General features: G+C 39.0%; 1 protein-coding gene across 1 annotated transcript in view; it reads left to right on the forward strand.

The window, feature by feature from the left end:
* Window positions 1-18,239, forward strand: part of LOC119798073 (homeobox protein Meis1) — a 96,580-nt gene that overhangs the window by 50,082 nt on the left and 28,259 nt on the right. Inside the window, exon 9 of the mRNA XM_038307414.1 lies at window positions 17,390-17,466. Coding sequence (XP_038163342.1) covers window positions 17,390-17,466 — 77 coding nt within the window. The remainder of the gene's footprint in view (window positions 1-17,389; window positions 17,467-18,239) is intronic.

An 18,239-nucleotide genomic window follows, 5' to 3' on the forward strand; every position in this document is an offset into this window, starting at 1 on the left:
ACACCTGATCAGAAAAATTGTCTTTATTGTGGTCCAGAGGATCCAAAAAGGAAGTGCTTTATCAGATGTTGGTGGTAACTCTGGGCTTATTTAACTCCTATCTTTATATTTACAACCTAGAGAGCAAATCTTTAGATAAAGGAGCAGCTCTATTATCCCCCTTTGCACAATCTTTTCCCACTGTGCAGTCTCATTCTATCCGCCCCACCTAAGCTTCACCCTCCCCTCCACAAAAATGGTATTTTCTTGTTTAATTTAACAAGAAATGAGTAGTAAATGAAAGCTCAGGCCTCAAATCCCCAACGCGCCCTGTGCTCTGCTCTCCACTCCCCTATGAAAAGGCAATTTGTGAAATTATGTGATAGAGTAATTAGATGGAATTCACCCCCGCCTGTGTGCTGCACACACAGACCATATTCCCATTTAGATTGCTGCCTCACATCAGGCTCATGAGGTGTGTGCGTTTCAAAGAGTGTGTGTAGCAGTAAGTTGGGCATTTGAAGTGTCAGCATTGGTGTATTCGCACACTTTTATGCACATTATCGCTAACACGCTCACATCCTGGCTCTCCTCCCCTCTTATTTGTACACATATGTAGTGTAACGAGGGGCAGCCATGATCGCAGCTCATAAAAGAAGCCAGCCCGCAAACCCTCAATGAGCTGCCTTTGCTCTCCCCCCTCCTAGCTCTTTCCTTCTTCTTCTCTTAAAATGTGTAAAATGCAGAGGGAGAGACTAGAAAAAAAATCTGGAAAGGCGTAATCTGCCGTTAATACAATTAGAGGATAATTTTAAATGCTAGTACACTCAGATGCGGCCCAGCTGGGGAAGCAGTAGCCACCCCTCACCCCTCCACCCCCGTCCAAAACCATTGGGTTTCAGTTTTCTTCATAGAAACCGAGTGTGCAGGGTGGGGGGCATTGAGCAGAAATGGCTGTACGGTAGGTGGGTGGGTGGGTGGATGGATGGATGGATGGATGGATGGATGGATGGATGGATGGATGGATGGATGGATGGATGGATATATAAAAGGGCAGTATCTTTTAAATATCAATAATTATACAAACTACAAAAGAAGATAGAGATGGCCCTTTGTGAGGATTTTCTTCTTTTATGTTAATATGATTTGCTTTTGAAAGTTATTTAGAGAATTCAAAATTCTTTCAGGTTTGACCTGAATGACCTTGAATAAAGAAAACAATAGAGAACTCTAGGTCTGTAACTTTGGGGAAAATTGTAAGACCTCAGTTTAAACCTTCATAACATAGAGACACATCTTGATAATAGATGCCATTCGTTGAAGCCAGATTGCATCATAGACAACGAAAAATCGAAAGATAGTTACATTAAGTGTTTTTTTACCTGGTTCACAATGACCAAAAGTACAAAGGTATAAAATGGTGAATTGTTGACAGAGGAACTGATGATAATGACAAACTACAGTGAAGAGCTCAGAACCTTAATTATGAATGTTTCACGCTTTTATACCAAAAGCATATAACTTTAAAAGAGGAGAATAGGTTAGGAGAGACTATCCTGTAAACAACAGCTTCAAGAGAAAAGGGTCTAAGGTCAGATTTAGTCTTTGCCTAAGTTGACATTACTTGTGTGCCTGTTTATTACAGAAACCTTGATATATAAGCCCCCGGGTCAACCAGTGCAACCCATTCCTAAAAAAAGTGTTATCCCTCTTGTTCTGTTTTCAAACTGAGATCAGAGGCTTCCTCCTGCCCACTTTCATCTTTACTACACTGTTGCAGTGATAAGGAGGAGCAGGAACATTTGAAGAAGAAACAATGCATGAACTGTATCCACAACACTGTTAGATTGCATGTACTTTTTTGACATATCCTTGGTTGCCTTGTACTTGTTTTTTTTCTTATCAATCCACCACAGAAAGAAGTTTTCTCATAAAATAAATAATTGCAAGTGAAATTCCAAGACATAGGGATGCCTTGTTAATGGTTTTGAAGAAGACATCATGAAGCAAACTTGAAAAGAGAGCATCAGCTGACTATTTATGTGTCTTCATCCATTTATTCATAAACGACAATAAAGGCACGACGTCCGTCTTGATACTGTAAAGTAATTTGTAGGCTGGTGTCTCGGATTAAGTTCTAATTTAATCTAAGTGGCAGTCAGAATGTTTGGCGCCACTGCATGATGATTTCAAAGAGGTCCTAAGAGATGACAGACAGATGGACAGATCTGCCAAAGGCCTGGCGTGACACAGTGATAGAACAGAGAAACAAGCACTTTTATTTGCTTTTAGAGACTTTATCTCTGGGAAGGGAACTGGCTCTAGGCTGTGTGTGTTTGTGTGCATCTGCCATGGAGGCACACTGTTTGGTGTTTGTGCAAATGTGTGTGTGATTGCTTTAGTATGTGCGGGTGTGTTTGTACGAGGGCATTTGGAAGCAATGACTTGTCCGTACCAATCGCAGGAGTGGTCGGTGTCAAAGAGGCGGCAGCTGAGTCAACCTGCCCACCCCCACTAACACACACACACACACAGGCACATACATATTGTGCCCCAGCCCCCACATTACCCCACACCTTGTAATGAAAACATCATCAATTATCCCTCCTGACAGGCCCCAGGGACCTAAAAACAGACAGTTTTCTATAGGGGCTTCTTTGGTGGACTGACCCTCACAGAAAAACTCACTGTGATACTAATTCGCTTTGCAGCTCTTCTCTAAAAGACATTCAGGCTTCTTTTGTAGATTATATACAAATCCTAAAACCTTTCTTTGCCAACAGTCATGACAGTAGGACCAGTCCATTTGGTGAAGGAGCAGGAGGTGTGAGTTCCCTCTGTGGGGTACTGGGGGTTTTAAGAGGGTGGGTATAGCGTGGGATAGGTTGGGGTAGTGGTATGGCTGGGGCTGAGGGAGGGCATCAGCCCTGACAGACCCCTGAAAGGCCATCTGTGTTGTGATTGATGGATGGAATGATGGATGGTTGAGTAGATGAGCAGATGGGTAGAGCAATACTGTAGGTGATAGAGCAGCTCACACATGGCACATGTTTGCAGCTCAGAAGACAAATGTTTTGTTTTTGACATATTGGCTTTTTGGTGTCATTTGTGACAACAATTGAAGACATTTAGAAGATATTATCTCTATTCTTTTTAAAATGGGTGTTGAAATTTACGTTATATGAACAGATTTGTTAATTCAAATTTTGACTGATTCTTACTTTAACATTTTGAATAAAAATACATAAAAATACATTTCATAGAGGTAGTCTTTTGGAATTCAGTTAAAGTTAAGATGTAATAATATTAGTTACATTGACTTATAAAAGCATGTGTCCTTAACTTCAATCAGATTTGTATTTTATCAAAAAAGTAGTTCCAAGGGCATCCTGCTGGTTAATATTATTATATTTTGAAGATTTGATGCATTTGGTAAGAAGCTTAATTGTCACTGCTTGAAAAAGGCAAAGTCTCAAACCTAGATCTTATGTTTCCCTTATACTAATTAGTGCATAGTTTTAAAAAACTGTAAATTATTTCAGTCTCAGAGAGATCCTTTATATTATATTGATGTGGAAATATTTATAATCTTTAATAGTTAAATTCTTAAGTGTGACTTTAAGAAAAAGTTCAAGAAATTACAACTGTGTCAAACATTAAACACAAAATGGGTAATAATCTGTTCATGTTATTATTAATTCATTCACAGTTATTCCTATTATATAGCATTCAGAGTGAGTTAGCAGTCTGAGCAATAAGTGGGAGCAAGTTATAGTCTTTTATGAAGTGCCTTCACATATCAGTGAAAACATCCCTTTTTTCTTCCATTTTCTCCTCTATGCTTCTTGTATCGTTTTACTCCACTATTTAAAAGCCCTCAAGGGCAGTTAACTTTTAATTCATGTCACCTTTGAACTCTTTCCTAGACGTCTGCCATAGATCTGGACCAAGAGCTTGCACATCTGTGTGTGTGTGTGTGAGCTGATCTGGCATTAGTCAAGATGTAGATTTGTGTGTTTTCTTGAGAACGTGAGAACTTTACAGACCCTCAAGGTCAGTCAGTAGCACTGGAAAACATCTAATAGCTCTCAAAGCTATACAGACCTGATGGCCAGTTTGTATTTGAACATCAAAATTTGGCTTGTTTTCTTGGTTACACATTCACAAATAGCTCACAAACACATGTATAAAGAATTGTTTTTTATTGTTTTACAAGCCTTGTGTTCATTACAGTCTTGTCATCTCTTTCATTGGGCTTCCCCTCCCCCCTCTTCTACCATACAACCTCATAGTTGGGGAAACTATGAAACAGTTCAGTGTATGGTTTCATTGTTGTATGTCAGAAAGATTGATGGCCTCATGCTGAAGCTGTGTTTCACACTGGTTCTATTTTTCATTATCAGCTGTATGTGAGCATGCGTGTCTCTGTAAGTGTGTGTGTGTGTGTGTGTGCATGTGGGGTTACAGCCTTGGTAACTCAGATATGAGAAACCATTCTTGGTTTGGAACCCACTAATCAGTTTAGGGGCAATCTGCAAATGCAGAGAGGGAATTGACTGAAGTCTATGCTTGGAGGCAGATTTAAACACACAGTACGGATATGCAATATTTGAAAAAGGTGATAGAACAATGGCGTCGTTTGTTAGGGTGCGGAGTTCCCCGCCATTGAGGTGGAATTTATTGGAGAGTGTGTGGCAAGCTTAACATGTGGTCGAATCAGGGTAAACATTGTCATAAGGCTGCATTCAATTTGTCCCAGACATCTAAGCATGGAGGATGACAGAGCTTAGTATCTGACTTCACACCAATGTAGTTGCAAGTAAAAAAAAATGGAATTTGAAAACTGCCTTGGTGCTAAAAAAACATAGCATTTTTGTCAATTTTCATTTATTTTCAAACACATGGAAAATGTTTACAAATATATGATAGCTGCCACTGATGGCAGAAGGTTAGCAGATCCTTATTTTATCTAACTTATTAGACCTACGTTAACCACATTCTTTTTACTGGGCAGCTATGTTGAATGTTCAACTCGGATTGCTTAGAATCCTGAATGCCAGTTTGGCTAAAAAAGACAAACTATACAAGTCTGTTGTTAGTCTGATGCTATGCTGTTATATAGATATCGGTTTGTCTCTGCAGTACGTGCAAGCCAAGAGTATATAGCTAATAATTAAAATAAGCTAAATAATATACAAGCTTGTTGGAATATGTCTTCCTGCCAGTTTGCACCTTTGGTAATTTGTTGACCGCTTGGTAACATTACATGGCCACTTTGTGTCCTTTTCCTTATTAATATTATTATCTCATTCTCTTATAGTAGCAAATTCTTTAAGTAATCGGTCATCAAATTGAGTAGTAAGTGTCTTTTCTGCAGGTACTAATTCTTTTTTTCCCTTGAATTTTGTGGTACGAAGAAAAACAAACCTTCACGAGGTTGAAAAATGGCAAAGGGGCAAAATGGCCAGTATCCTAAAATGAACTTTAGGTCACCACAATTGTTTACCACCCAACAAGGAAACCGAGATTGCCAGTATTCATACTGTACAATAATTGTGCTAGGTGTGAAATCACATTAGCAGTAGCTTTTAGCCTTCATCCATTGGAGTATGTTTGAAATCCAGAGGATTGTCGGATATTTTCTGTCTGGAGTCAGCAGCTCAGTACATTCTACTTACAGCAAACTGTCACAGCTTGCCCCAGATACATTTGGTGGGTGTGTGTGATTGCATATGCAGTCGTGCTATTATATTATTTGTAACTGTCAGCCTCATGTCTCTTTTGTTAAGGCAGAGTGAATGTGTAAGTGCCTTTTGTGCCTCGTTCCATGCCGGCGCTTGATAGATGCTCCGGCTCTGCTGTTGTGGTAATCAGTTTGCACGTTGGCTGAACTAATTTATCAATTCAGTTCCTCCCACTTGTATTCTCGCCCATGCGTGAACCTTCTCTCTTTCGCCTGCTCCCTCTCTCCGCCTGAGACAAAACACTCCTTTTCTCAGAGACTGTATGAGCTTCCTATCTTTTATGCAAGTCTTCTGCTTCTCTGACTTCACTCGCCCATTACTCCTTTCTTCCATGACTTCCTGGCATTTTTATTTTACTATACCATACATTTGTCTTGCCTTACATTTTTGAATGAATGTATTGGTGCACTTTATTTGTTTTTTCAAAGGCATTGTAAAGTGAGCTAATATTAAAAGAATAAATCCTAGGGTACCCTTATTGTAATGCTTGTCCTTTAATAATATGATTGAAGATTTCTTTAACATAAAGCTGGAGTAGCTAGATACTATTGATTAACATTTTATGATGAATATTGACATGAGATGCAGGTCTGCTCACTCTTGACCGGCTGACCTGGTGTGTCTTTATGGTGAGGGCCATTCACACACAAAAACCAAACACACAACTATGCATGTCAATGTTTGTGCATTTTCATGGGATTTTTGTGTATAGTGGTGTGTCCATTGGAGTGAGGGAAATCGTAGCTAGTGAAGCAGCAGGTGAATGCAGGCAGGCAATAACTCATGGTGGAGGAGTTGGACTGTCGAACCGAGGGGAGAAATGTCTAGACCCCACCACCAGTGCCCATTCGTTTGTCTTTTTCTTTTACTTCTGATTGTCTTTAAGACAATTCCTATCATTGTAGAACCCAGAATTCCTTCCCATATCTTCCTATTTCACCCATTCTAACATTAATTTCCCTCAGTTTGCAGGATTAAGCATTTAAGAGCTGATAGCTTTGTTCTCTTGTTACCCTGTATGCTTCTGGAGAGCAATACTAGGCTGAGGGTGCTGCTCACTTGTTAGTTACAACAGATTAAGTCATTGATTTGTAAAAGGGGTGTACTGATGGAGAAGGCCCACTGTTGGACAGGATGAGGAAAGATGGGGATAGAGCAAAATAAGGGAATGTAGAAAAACGTTTGAAAGAGAAAGCAGGCACAGATCACATTAGGGCTAATTGTAAAAGAGGCGACTTAAATGGAGATGGGATAGAACAGAGGAGGACAAGGAGGGAGCCCAACAGATAGTTGACAAAATGCTAAATATAGAGCAAAGTGACGGAGAGAAAGAGGGAGGCAGAGGGCTGGTAGGGAGGGGGGTAAATGTTCTCTGATATACAGAGATCTGGGGGAAGGGAGCTTGAGTGTTAAAGCTTCATCTTTCAATAAGAACACCACATTACCCCTTCTGTCTTCCTGAACTTGCTGCTTCAAAGAGCATAAGGGAACAATTCTGAAATACCTTTACCTAGCTTCAGCATTCCCCAACTCTGGTTCCTTTAGCCCCCCACAGGGCAAACGGTGAGTTTCTAATTAAAACGTTGGGGGCAAAAGGGTAATTATGATAATGGCATAATAATATCGCCAAGGTTATTAAAATGTCCTCTGGTCCCTAAATTGCTTCCTCTGAGAGATAAGGTTTCAGTGTTATTACGCACATTTTCTTGAAAGTCAGGTGAAATAAAATGAATTCCCCTATGGTTGAGCTGCAATCTGAGATTTAGGTGCCCGCGTGTACACCATAGAGTCTAAAACAAGCTTTTAATCTTTGATCTTGATGACATATACTTCAAAACTTTGAAGAATATTTCAATCTGAAGGCTTTATGCTTTCAGGGTGATTCTTAATGGTAGTTTTATTTTTGTTGCATTTAAACTTCCCTGTAAGTGAATGCAGTTTCTACACAGCCCAGTCTTACAAGCAACTTGTATTGCATCTGTGTATAACAAGAAAACATTTGTTTTTAGACTTAGAAATCATTGCTAAAATACAAGCTCCAAGCATTGTTGCTTGGAGCTTGCTGGTGGTCTAAGGGGCATCCTACTGTTTTCTCTCAGCTTTCTGTGGTACCTGACTGCGATGAGCCTTTGTAGATTCCTCTTACTCCCATTTAGATACCCCCTCATTCCCAGGCAGCCCTGAGGCAGCCCACCTCCAGCTGTGGCTGCTGTTCTCTGCACCGCTTGGTGCAAGTACCGATTGCTTTGGAGTGCCTCCCCCTTGCTCAAATAGGCAGTAATTACGGGCTTAAAGAGGTTTAGTGGTCCAGCAAACTACATAATCACCCCCTGAATTAGCCCCAGCTCATCAGCCTCAGTCCAATGAGCAGCAGTTACCACTAGTGCTAGCTAGCACGCTGCACTCCCTTTCCTTTATTGCACAGAGGGAAGCGCAGCGGCAGGTGTTGTGCAACATCCGGCCCCCTTAATAAATTTAGCCTCCCTGGAGCTGAAGTAGGGAGGACTAATGAAGCACGCCTTCACTCTCACTCAGTGCAACCGCACTCTGCTCCCATGCAGCAAACAATACAGATGCTTTTTTCAACCGTGTTCATTCTTTACATGCCTTAAATGCTGCAACCTTCCTCTTAAACATGTTCAAGCGTGCTAAAAGCGACCATATATAGGTTAGAAACTCACCCAACCGTGTGGCTCTTGGATCATAACGCCCTGTAACAACAGAGCAGACACTTCAGCGATGGCTCTTGCCCCATATCATTCAGTAGGCCCTCAGACTGTGTTGAATGATACTAATTATCTATTATCCTCAAGAAGCCAATAAATTGTTTAATCCAATTTGTTTTACACCATTAATGACTTATCTCACTACGTGCCTTTATAACTACGGTAACTACATTTATATAATTTCAATATAGACAAGGGTGCTTTTAGAATTCATAAAGCTAACAGAGGCTCATTAAGGAATTCAAACTACATGATTGTCTGTTTTACCTCATCTGCATTTAATTAAAAGAAATCCAGAGAATTCATGACAAAAATATTTTTCAAGAGGTTCAGTTTGCAAATTTTGATGCATACATCAAGATCTTCTCCTCTAAAAAGGCTAGTGAATTATTCATACAGGTTTTGAGCTGGTTTACCATAGACCAATGCCATAAAAAAAACTATTCCCATTGCTTTGGTAGCACTAAGAGTTTTTTTCTTTTTCTTTTCAACTTTCTCAACTGTTTCAGATTTCAGTTTTAAGTCACAGTGAGGTAGTTAGCTCACTTTAACTCTCTCAGAAGACCTGTTTTCCACAGTTTGGTTTTGCATCAGAGCAGCTTGAATCTGAGGAAATTAGGTTAGGGTTGCTTTGTTTCTTTTTCTCTCTCTCTGTTGTTGTTTTGTTCAATATCACCCCCTATTCTTTTTGTCTTTAATCCCCCCTTTCTCCCAGAGCCAGCCTTGTTGCAGGGTCCCTGCTCCCTAATGAAGTCAAAGGGATGTCAGTCGTTGCCACCTACACAGAAAGGAATTTGAAATGGTGCTGTTCTCTCAGAGTAGCGTGAATAAACACAAGTATGAAACTACAACTGAATGAGCAGGAAAATTGGTAAAGTGCAGGCTTGCTGTAGCTTAGACAGCACAAGCTTACAGTTTGGAACGCTTGGTTTTAAAGTCCACTCACACACAGTGGCTCAGGACATTTGTTAGTGCTTGCTTCCCCAAATATTTAAAGTCATCTCATACATGTCTGGCAGGCTCCACAGTGTATCTGTATGTGTATTAGACAGTTTGGTATGATGCAGCCAAAAGGCCTCGGGATTAGCTGTCAGGCATTCCTGATGGACAGCTTGGTTTCCATTGAGATTTTACCAGTTGACTCTGTGGACTCTGCCATGTTAGCATCAGGTTGTAGTGGCAGGATAGTTACAGCAATTAAAACTCTTTTTGGAAACAGAGATGTGCTCTAATTAAAAGTTGTTTACTATGAATCATTCAATTTTTTGGCATCTTTGTGCCTTGTGGCCAAGACCAACCATCTGGTGGAAAGTAAGCCGACTTAAAATATCATTGACCCATGTCTGCTATCCACAGATTGCGCACTGTCACAACCTCTCTTCGAGGGATGGTACATTGCAACAACATATGATTTTCCTCTTTGGTATTCCTCCACCCTCCTCCCATTGCTCAATGGTTGCTGTTTTATAAGGCTAATGTGGCGTGTCAAGCCTTTTAACATGATGCACATAGGCTTGGGAAGCTCAGCTTTAAATAGAAGAAAATGCAATGATCACACCTAATGGCTAAGAAGGGAATGCACAAGGGTGTAATTATACACACACTGAGATAAAGTGTTTTGGAAATGTTGTGGTGTATGTTTTTAATTATATATCTGAAATGATCTACCAGTTATTCAGGAACCAAACTATAAAGTGAGGAACTGCGTTTTGTTTAAACATACAATTTGTTTAATTTGCTTCCTTTTTTAAAATCAAAAAGCTTGAAATGAACTATGCAGTTAAATTTAGAGCTTAATGACAAATCATACTTCAGGCCATAATACACTACACTATTCAGTAGTACATGGTCTACATTAGACTCTAAATTTTTAACAACCTTCACATCAATTCAAGGAGGTTCGATTATTTTTTTATGAAATATATATATTTTGTGTTGACTAGAGTAGCTAAACTCTAGTCAACACAAATAGGCCATCTAACACTTGGCTAATTAGCACCAAAACGTTAATATAGTGTTCGGATATTATGTCAGCAGAACTGCGTTCTTATTTTCTTTTAAATGTATATTTGATTAGATGTATAAAGTTCACTTAACTCCAGTAACATGTTCCTGAAATGTAAAGCTTAGAAAGTAAAGAGTTTAATATCTATTTTTAATATGCATCATTGATAATTTAGCATGGTAAGATTATCAATGACGTTCCATTAAGTTTGCACCAAGCTTGCAGAAAATTCTATCAGGGCCTCTCTTAGAATATCATAGAAACTGTTCAGGTTTCCTTAAAAAAAAGGTACATTGAAGATATCTATAGCCTATATCTATAGGGCTCTGAGTTTCTAACAAAAACTTTTATATACTGACCAGAAAAGCATGAACCCGGGCAAAAATCCAGATATCTGATGTCTATCAGTGCTTTCGTTTACCTTCCTGTTGTTATGAGCAACTTTTATGGCCATCTTGAATCAGATTTGTTTGGTTTGTTTTTCAAGGACTCGTCATAAAATCAGATTTGTTTTAAAATGTTTACCTTTTTATTGATTACCAACAAAAGGTTGTGCTGTATTTCCATTTATTTTATTGATGCAGTTTAATGTTTATTGATGGACAATAAAAGAACCTTTGGTTTTACATTTACGTTTAAACCATTTTCACAGCCCTCTTTCTGTTTTTTCCACAATAATGGTTTGGGTATACTGTAGGTTAGACATGTAACAGGAGGACCAGAAAATGGTTCCTAGAGAATATTTTTTTGCTCTAATCTCTTTGTTGAACCCTGGGGCTCCAGATATCCGTTTCCACATTTTCTCCGAACTTCCACCCCGTTGCTTCTCACTCCCTTTCCCTCCTCTCTTCGTCTCCCTCTTGTTCTTGTCTAAGGAGATCTGGGAGGAAGATGTTCAGACCGGGAGGGGGATGTTACTGAACCTCGATTACTCACCCACACACACATCTGTCCCTATGAGCTCACACGTGTGCCCGGTAAGCCAAGTGGCTCCAATGAGAGTGAGCAAATAAATGCTGACTGTACGCAGGCTGACTCGCAAAGCATATCATTGTTCGGTCATAATGGACACACAAAGCAAAGGAGGGTTGCAGGCTCACACCCACTCACACACATTTGATGAGATGGAGAAGAGGAGGAAGGAGAAGAAGAAGCAGTTCCACTCCCCCTGGCACCCATATGCTCTGAGCCCTGTAGAGAGCAGCAAGCAGAGTGGAAATTCTCATGAAAGGAGTTGTATATTTGGAGAAGACATATCATTAAGATAGGCTTGGGGAAGAAGGAGGGGAGGGAAGGATGAGCAGAGACTTTCCATCTGTTCTTTTAAAGAACATGTTATTGCTTTTCGCACCGAAGGCCTTCCTTAACCCCCACCCCCTCTCAGGCCAACCCACTAAACCACAGCCAGAATCACTCAAAGACAATAGCAAAACAGGATGACTTGTTTCAGGGTGAAAAATGAAATGACAGTTCTGTCAGATAGGAGCTAATTTGGAGGCTTAGAAATAAGGAGGACAACAAGTTAAGCATACGCTGGTCAGGAATGAAAACCTAAAAGGAGGCAAACTATAAAGGAATGAAAGATGTTAAACGATACAGCAAAGAAGGTGAAAGTACTCAGAAATCTCCACTACCTGTTAGGGATGTAACAAGATCTCAGGGCTTGATGTCTCCTGAAACATTGTCCAGTTACTGTCAGTCTCTGGTTACCATGTTCTAAGCTACAAAATCCTAATGATTTGTATAAAGAATCTTACCACAACTTGTTACCTTTTAACCATTTACAGTGATAGAGTTAGCATCTGTTTTAGAACTTTCTATTATCACCGAATTGGGATATTTTCACTACACTTATGGTTAAGAAAAACAAAAGAAAAACAGACCAAACAGTGATGCAAAGGCCTACAGAGTGTTTCAAAAAAAAAAAAAAAAAACTTCATAATTACATCAGCTTGCTTGCTTTTTGGCATCCCTAAAATCACGCTTATCCAACAGGAACAATTTTCTCACTGCCTAAAATTCAGATAAGAATGTGACTAGCCTTGTGTATCGGTTTTTGTGTGCATGCCTAGAAGCTGCAGAGAGAAGACCATTAAAAAAGGATGTATTTGTGCTGAGCTGTGGCCCTTGGCATTGCTAAAGCCCCCTCGGTATCACGAGGAAGACAGTCCTTCCTTCAGTTTTATGACACGCAGAATGGACTCATTGATCTTTACATGTTTGGTCAGATTTCCTTCTTGAAAATGGGAGAATTTTTAAGGCGTCCTTTTTTCACATGATTACTTGATAGTATGTCAGCAGGGAAATGATGTGATTTCTGCTTGTAAGGAGGCTGCAGCCCTTCACAATACCCTTTACTGTATTTGGTCAATTTTGTGGATCCTTTATTTGTAAATATTAATTTCCTCAGAGGTTTTTGGAAAACTGACAGATACACTGATAAAAAGATTTACAGCATATAGAAATATACCTCTGCATCAATTTATGCATCACAGCATTTTTTTTGCGTTTTTTTTTTTTTTCAAATTTGACTTTGGTCGTTTGGATTTTTTTTTTTTACGACCCATTCAACTGTTTCAATTTGCATGTTTTCAAAATCAAAACACGGCTTTGTTGGGCTGCTGTAGAAAACCTTGAACTCAACGCTATTCCTGTCATTTGGAATTGAAAAAAGCTTCTTGGATGGGAAGCGAAACGTCTTCAAACTTGAAAACTAAGTCCAGTGGATTGTTTTCATTTTCTTTTTTTGGAATGACTATGACCTGGATGACTGAGAATCTTCACCAGCGTATTACACAGTAATGTCTTCACACACACACATACATATCTAGAGGAGTACAAAAATGTTTGATGAAGTGAAGTGGACACAAATTTGGCCAGAGGCGACAATGCAATTATAACTTAGCGCATGAAATTAGCCTCCTTGTGTTTCCATTCCCCGCAACCAATCACATGGATAAGGGAATGCTGGGGGAAAGAGAAAAATGAGTCTCCTCTCACGCTCTCTCCTCCCTGCTCAGCATTAAACACAATCCTGTTCATTATGCGCTGAAAAAACTGTAATAAAAAAAAAATGAAAAGACTGGCGCCGGACTGATTTTTCTTGTCTGATTGACTATCATGAGTGTATCGGCCTGTTAGGCATACTGTGTACCACATGTGCGATGTCACTGTTGCTCAGCTTATTTTGGGATGAAAGTAATAAATGTCATGAAAATAGATAACCATACATGAAGTTTTTTTTCCCTTTGGTATTTATTGTTTTCATATAGCAAATAGGAGTAAAAGAAACCCTTTTAATTCATTTTGTTTAATCAACATATCTTATATTATTGTACGTACAATAATATCGAGTGTTTTCAGATCGTTCCCTCTTTGCTTACCTTCGTCATTCCTCTTCTCTTTTTATGGCCTGCTTATGGTCTCCAGCAGAAACCATGACATGTCTTACTCATCAACCGGACACTGTGCTGCATGAAAGAGACCAAGCAACCATAATACCACACACTGTAACATAAATCCACATACTCCTTAAGTGCATATCCGCCCACTATATATTTAAACAGGTGGCTCAGTTTTAGCTGTTTTCAGCTGGCTTATGGCTGGGGGAAGTTTTAAAAGCCGGAAAATCACTTCAAAACAGGCTTAGTTTAACCCTCCAAGAATCAGAACAATATGTATTCACATTTCCTTTATAAGTCCAAATATTAGGAGTCTAACTTACCAGAGCTCTTACGCAAGACTTCTGAAAAAAGAAGTTGGTATGTGAAGTCAACGGTATGAAGCATTAATACATAAGTTAAATCTCTTTGTGTGGATATGTGTGATCTTAACATGGTTTGACACTGGGTGTAAAGGAACCCTATAGTGCTTTCATAGATGAACCTTTGAGGCATTGCATCTTTTAAGACGGCAAGATTTTACTCCATTTGGTATCATCACAGACTCTTCATCCGTAAAATATTTTTCATTAAAGGTGTTAAAGAGTTAATTTTGGATGTTTTTCACACAGAGACAATGCAAACTCAGATGTCAAAGCTAGAACAAAAGGTTCCTAAAATTTACTGCAAACTCAGCAGGTTGAACTTAAATAAATTAAAACATGCCGGGGAAAAGATACAACATGCTGGAATAAACATACTAATGATCTCTATTGGAGTTTTAGACTGATAGTATTGTCCACCATATTTCTGTGCCACTGATATTATGATGAACTATTACCTTTTAGAGCTGGGTAATACATCAATATTGGTATATTTAACATGATCAATATTAAAAGATCAATAGAAAACACATATGATATAGTTTTACAGAAGTAGGATCCAGAAACACACTGCATGTTAGGGAAAAGATTTTGCCTTTTTAACTTAACATTAAACTATGCAATGCCAGTAAAAGGGCTGAGATATATTTTAAGATTAAAGGTCAAATAGGGTAAGGGTTAGAATTTAAATTCTATTTTTTCCCCTTAGTTTTTATTTCATACTGTTAACCAAAACACAAGTCAATAATTATTGATAAAGCCGATATGAAAGGCTGATTTTTGTGAAACATTTATTGCGCAGCTTTGGTACCAAAATGACATTTTCCAGAAGCTGTTCAAAAGAAATAAAAATTAACCAATCCTTTAAAGCCCACACTTTTGGACTAATTGACTCAATGAGAAGGTGTTGCACATTTCTTGGGAATTCCCTCCTCCTATCTTAAGCTGGAGAACAAAAGGTAGGGATGATGTACAGGTGCTGGTCATAAAATTAGAATATCATGAAAAAGTAGATTGATTTCAGTAATTCCATTTAAAAAGTGAAACTTGTATATTATATTCATACATTACATACAAACTCATATATTTCAGATGTTTATTTTGTTTAATTTTGATGATTACAAATGACAACTAATGAAAATCTCAAATTCATCATATCAGAAAATTAGAATATTACTGAAGACCAATAAAAACAAAGGATTTATAGAAATGTTGGCCAACTGAAAAGTATGAACATGAAAAGTATGAGCATGTACAGCACTCAGTATTTAGTTGGGCCTCCTTTGGCCTGTATTACTGCAGCAATGCGGCGTGGCATGGAGTCGATCAGTCTGTGGCACTGCTCAGGTGTTATGATAGCCCAGGTTGCTCTAATAGTGGCTTTTAGCTCTTCTGAATTGTTGGGTCTGGTGTATTGCATCTTCTTCTTCACAATACCCCATAGATTTTCTATGGGGTTAAGGTCAGGAGAGTTTGCTGGCCAATTAAGAACAGGGATACCATGGTCCTTCAACCAGGTACTGGTAGCTTTGGCACTGTGTGCAGGTGCCAAGTCCTGTTGGAAAATGAAATCTGCATCTCCAAAAAGTTGGTCAGCTGTAGGAAGCATGAAGTGCTCTAAAACTTCCTGGTATGTGGCTGCGTTGACCCTGGACCTCAGAAAACACAATGGACCAACACCAGCAGATGACATGGCACCCCAAACCATCACTGACTGTGGAAACTTTACACTGGACTTCAAGCAACGTGGATGAAGTGCCTCTCTTCTTTTTCTCCAGACTCTGGGACCTTGATTTCCAAAGGAAATGCAAAATTTACTTTCATCAGAGAACATGACTTTGGACCACTCACCAGCAGTCCAGTCCTGTTTCTCTTTAGCCCAGGCAAGACGCTTCTGACGCTGTCTGTGGTTCAAGAGTGGCTTGACACAAGGAATGCGACAGCAGAAACCCATGTCTTTCATACGTCTGTGTGTGGTGGTTCTTGAAGCACTCACTCCAGCTGCAGTCCACTCTTTGTGAATCTCCCCCACATTTTTGAATGGGTTTTGTTTCACAATCCTCTCCAGGGTGCGGTTATCTCTCTTGCTTGTACACTTTTTTCGACCACATCTTTTCCTTCCCTTCGCCTCTCTATTAATGTGCTTGGACACTGAGCTCTGTGAACAGCCAGCCTCTTTAGCGATGACCTTTTGTGTCTTGCCCTCCTTGTGCAAGGTGTCGATGGTCGTCTTTTGGACAACTGTCAAGTCAGCAGTCTCCCCATGATTGTGTAGCCTATAGAACTAGACTGAAAGACCATTTAAAGGCTTTTGCAGGTGGTTTGAGTTAATTAGCTGATTAGAGTGTGGCACCAGGGGCCATCAATTTTGAACCTTTTCACAATATTCTAATTTTCTGATATGATGAATTTGAGATTTTCATTTGTTGTCATTTGTAATCATCAAAATTAAACAAAATAAACATCTGAAATATATGAGTTTGTATGTAATGTATGAATATAATATACAAGTTTCACTTTTTAAATGGAATTACTGAAATCAATCTACTTTTTCATGATATTCTAATTTTATGACCAGCACCTGTACTTGATATTTCATAGCGAGAACGTAACAAACAAAGCAACAACAAAAAGAGCAAACTTAACAACGTTATGAGCTTTATTAGCAAGAAAAAAAGACTATATGAGTGACTATATGAGTGTTAACAATCTTCACTTGTCTGTGATCCACTGGGTTAAGGCTACACATTCCCCACTCACTGATTACATATGCAGCAGGGTGAAGGGTAGGGGGGGGGGCTTGATGCCAATATATTTGTGTAAGAGGCTGCCTAATTACCAGAGCTGGTTCTCCACTTCACTTAACTTTCTAATTGGCTTGCCTTTTTGGCTGCCATTAATTACATGATTTCATATTTCATTAATGAATTGTGTGTGGGGAGCTTATTAATGTGCTCATGCTCACACAGACTTACAGTATACATCTAGATACGCACACAGGCGTACTGGCACGTATGCATTAAATGAGACTGAGATCACACAACTTATTTCTACCTTATTTTGGCTGACTGCTGTTAAAAAGCACATCAAACTCTTTCTCCACAAAACAAGGAGCTTCATTAAGCAATTTGTGTTCAGTTTTTTTTTAACATATTTCTTTCCCTTCCTGCAGCATCCCTACCCCTCAGAAGAACAGAAGAAACAGCTGGCGCAGGACACAGGCCTTACTATCCTACAAGTGAACAACTGGTAAGACATCTCAGAGTTTACATTCAGTCGATGTTTTTAGGAGGGGGGGGGGTCGCCCCCGGGCTATCCTAGTTCTTAATGATTGGAATTAATGCCTCCCCTCCTCCCCTATTTTCTTCTTTCTCTTACTGAATTCTCCTCACCTAGATCAATCCGTCTAAGGAGAAATGGCCTGGAGTGTTTTTTCCAAACCAACTGCTTAACTCAACCCCAACATGACCATCCATGTAAATTAACTATCTTTAAAAAAAAAAAAAATCCAATAACACCATTCAGCATGTGCAAGTTAGATGAGGATGATCACTTGAAAAGTGGTGGCTTAAAGGGTAATTATAGAGGTTTGGCCAATTCATTCGGGGTTCACAGATTCTGTTTTAACATTCCTGTAATTAACATTCGTTTTCATCCTTGGGTTTAATTGCCTCAGTCAATGACAGTACTTAGCCAGAATGAGGAAATACACTTCTCATTTATTATTGTTCTGTTATGAGATATAAGTAGTTCTTAACGATATGTTCAGCTCATCAAAAACAACCTAAACGAAGGGGTCATTAAACAAGACAAGATTTTCTTAAGCTTTTGAATTTCCTTTTTTTTTTTTTTTTTTTTTACAATATAAGGGTTTCGCAAAGCCCAAATAACCTAAACATGTTAGAATAATCTCAGTTCAGTTCTAGAAATCTATATATTTATTGAAAAAATACAACATTATGTCTACATAACTCTAATGTGCATGCAGTGCACTTTATTTTATGTGTTTAGAATTAAATATT

This window comes from Cyprinodon tularosa, unplaced genomic scaffold (genome assembly GCF_016077235.1).
Source record: "Cyprinodon tularosa strain WSP-4 unplaced genomic scaffold, ASM1607723v1 ctg61, whole genome shotgun sequence".
NCBI classification, from domain to species: Eukaryota; Metazoa; Chordata; class Actinopteri; order Cyprinodontiformes; family Cyprinodontidae; genus Cyprinodon; species Cyprinodon tularosa.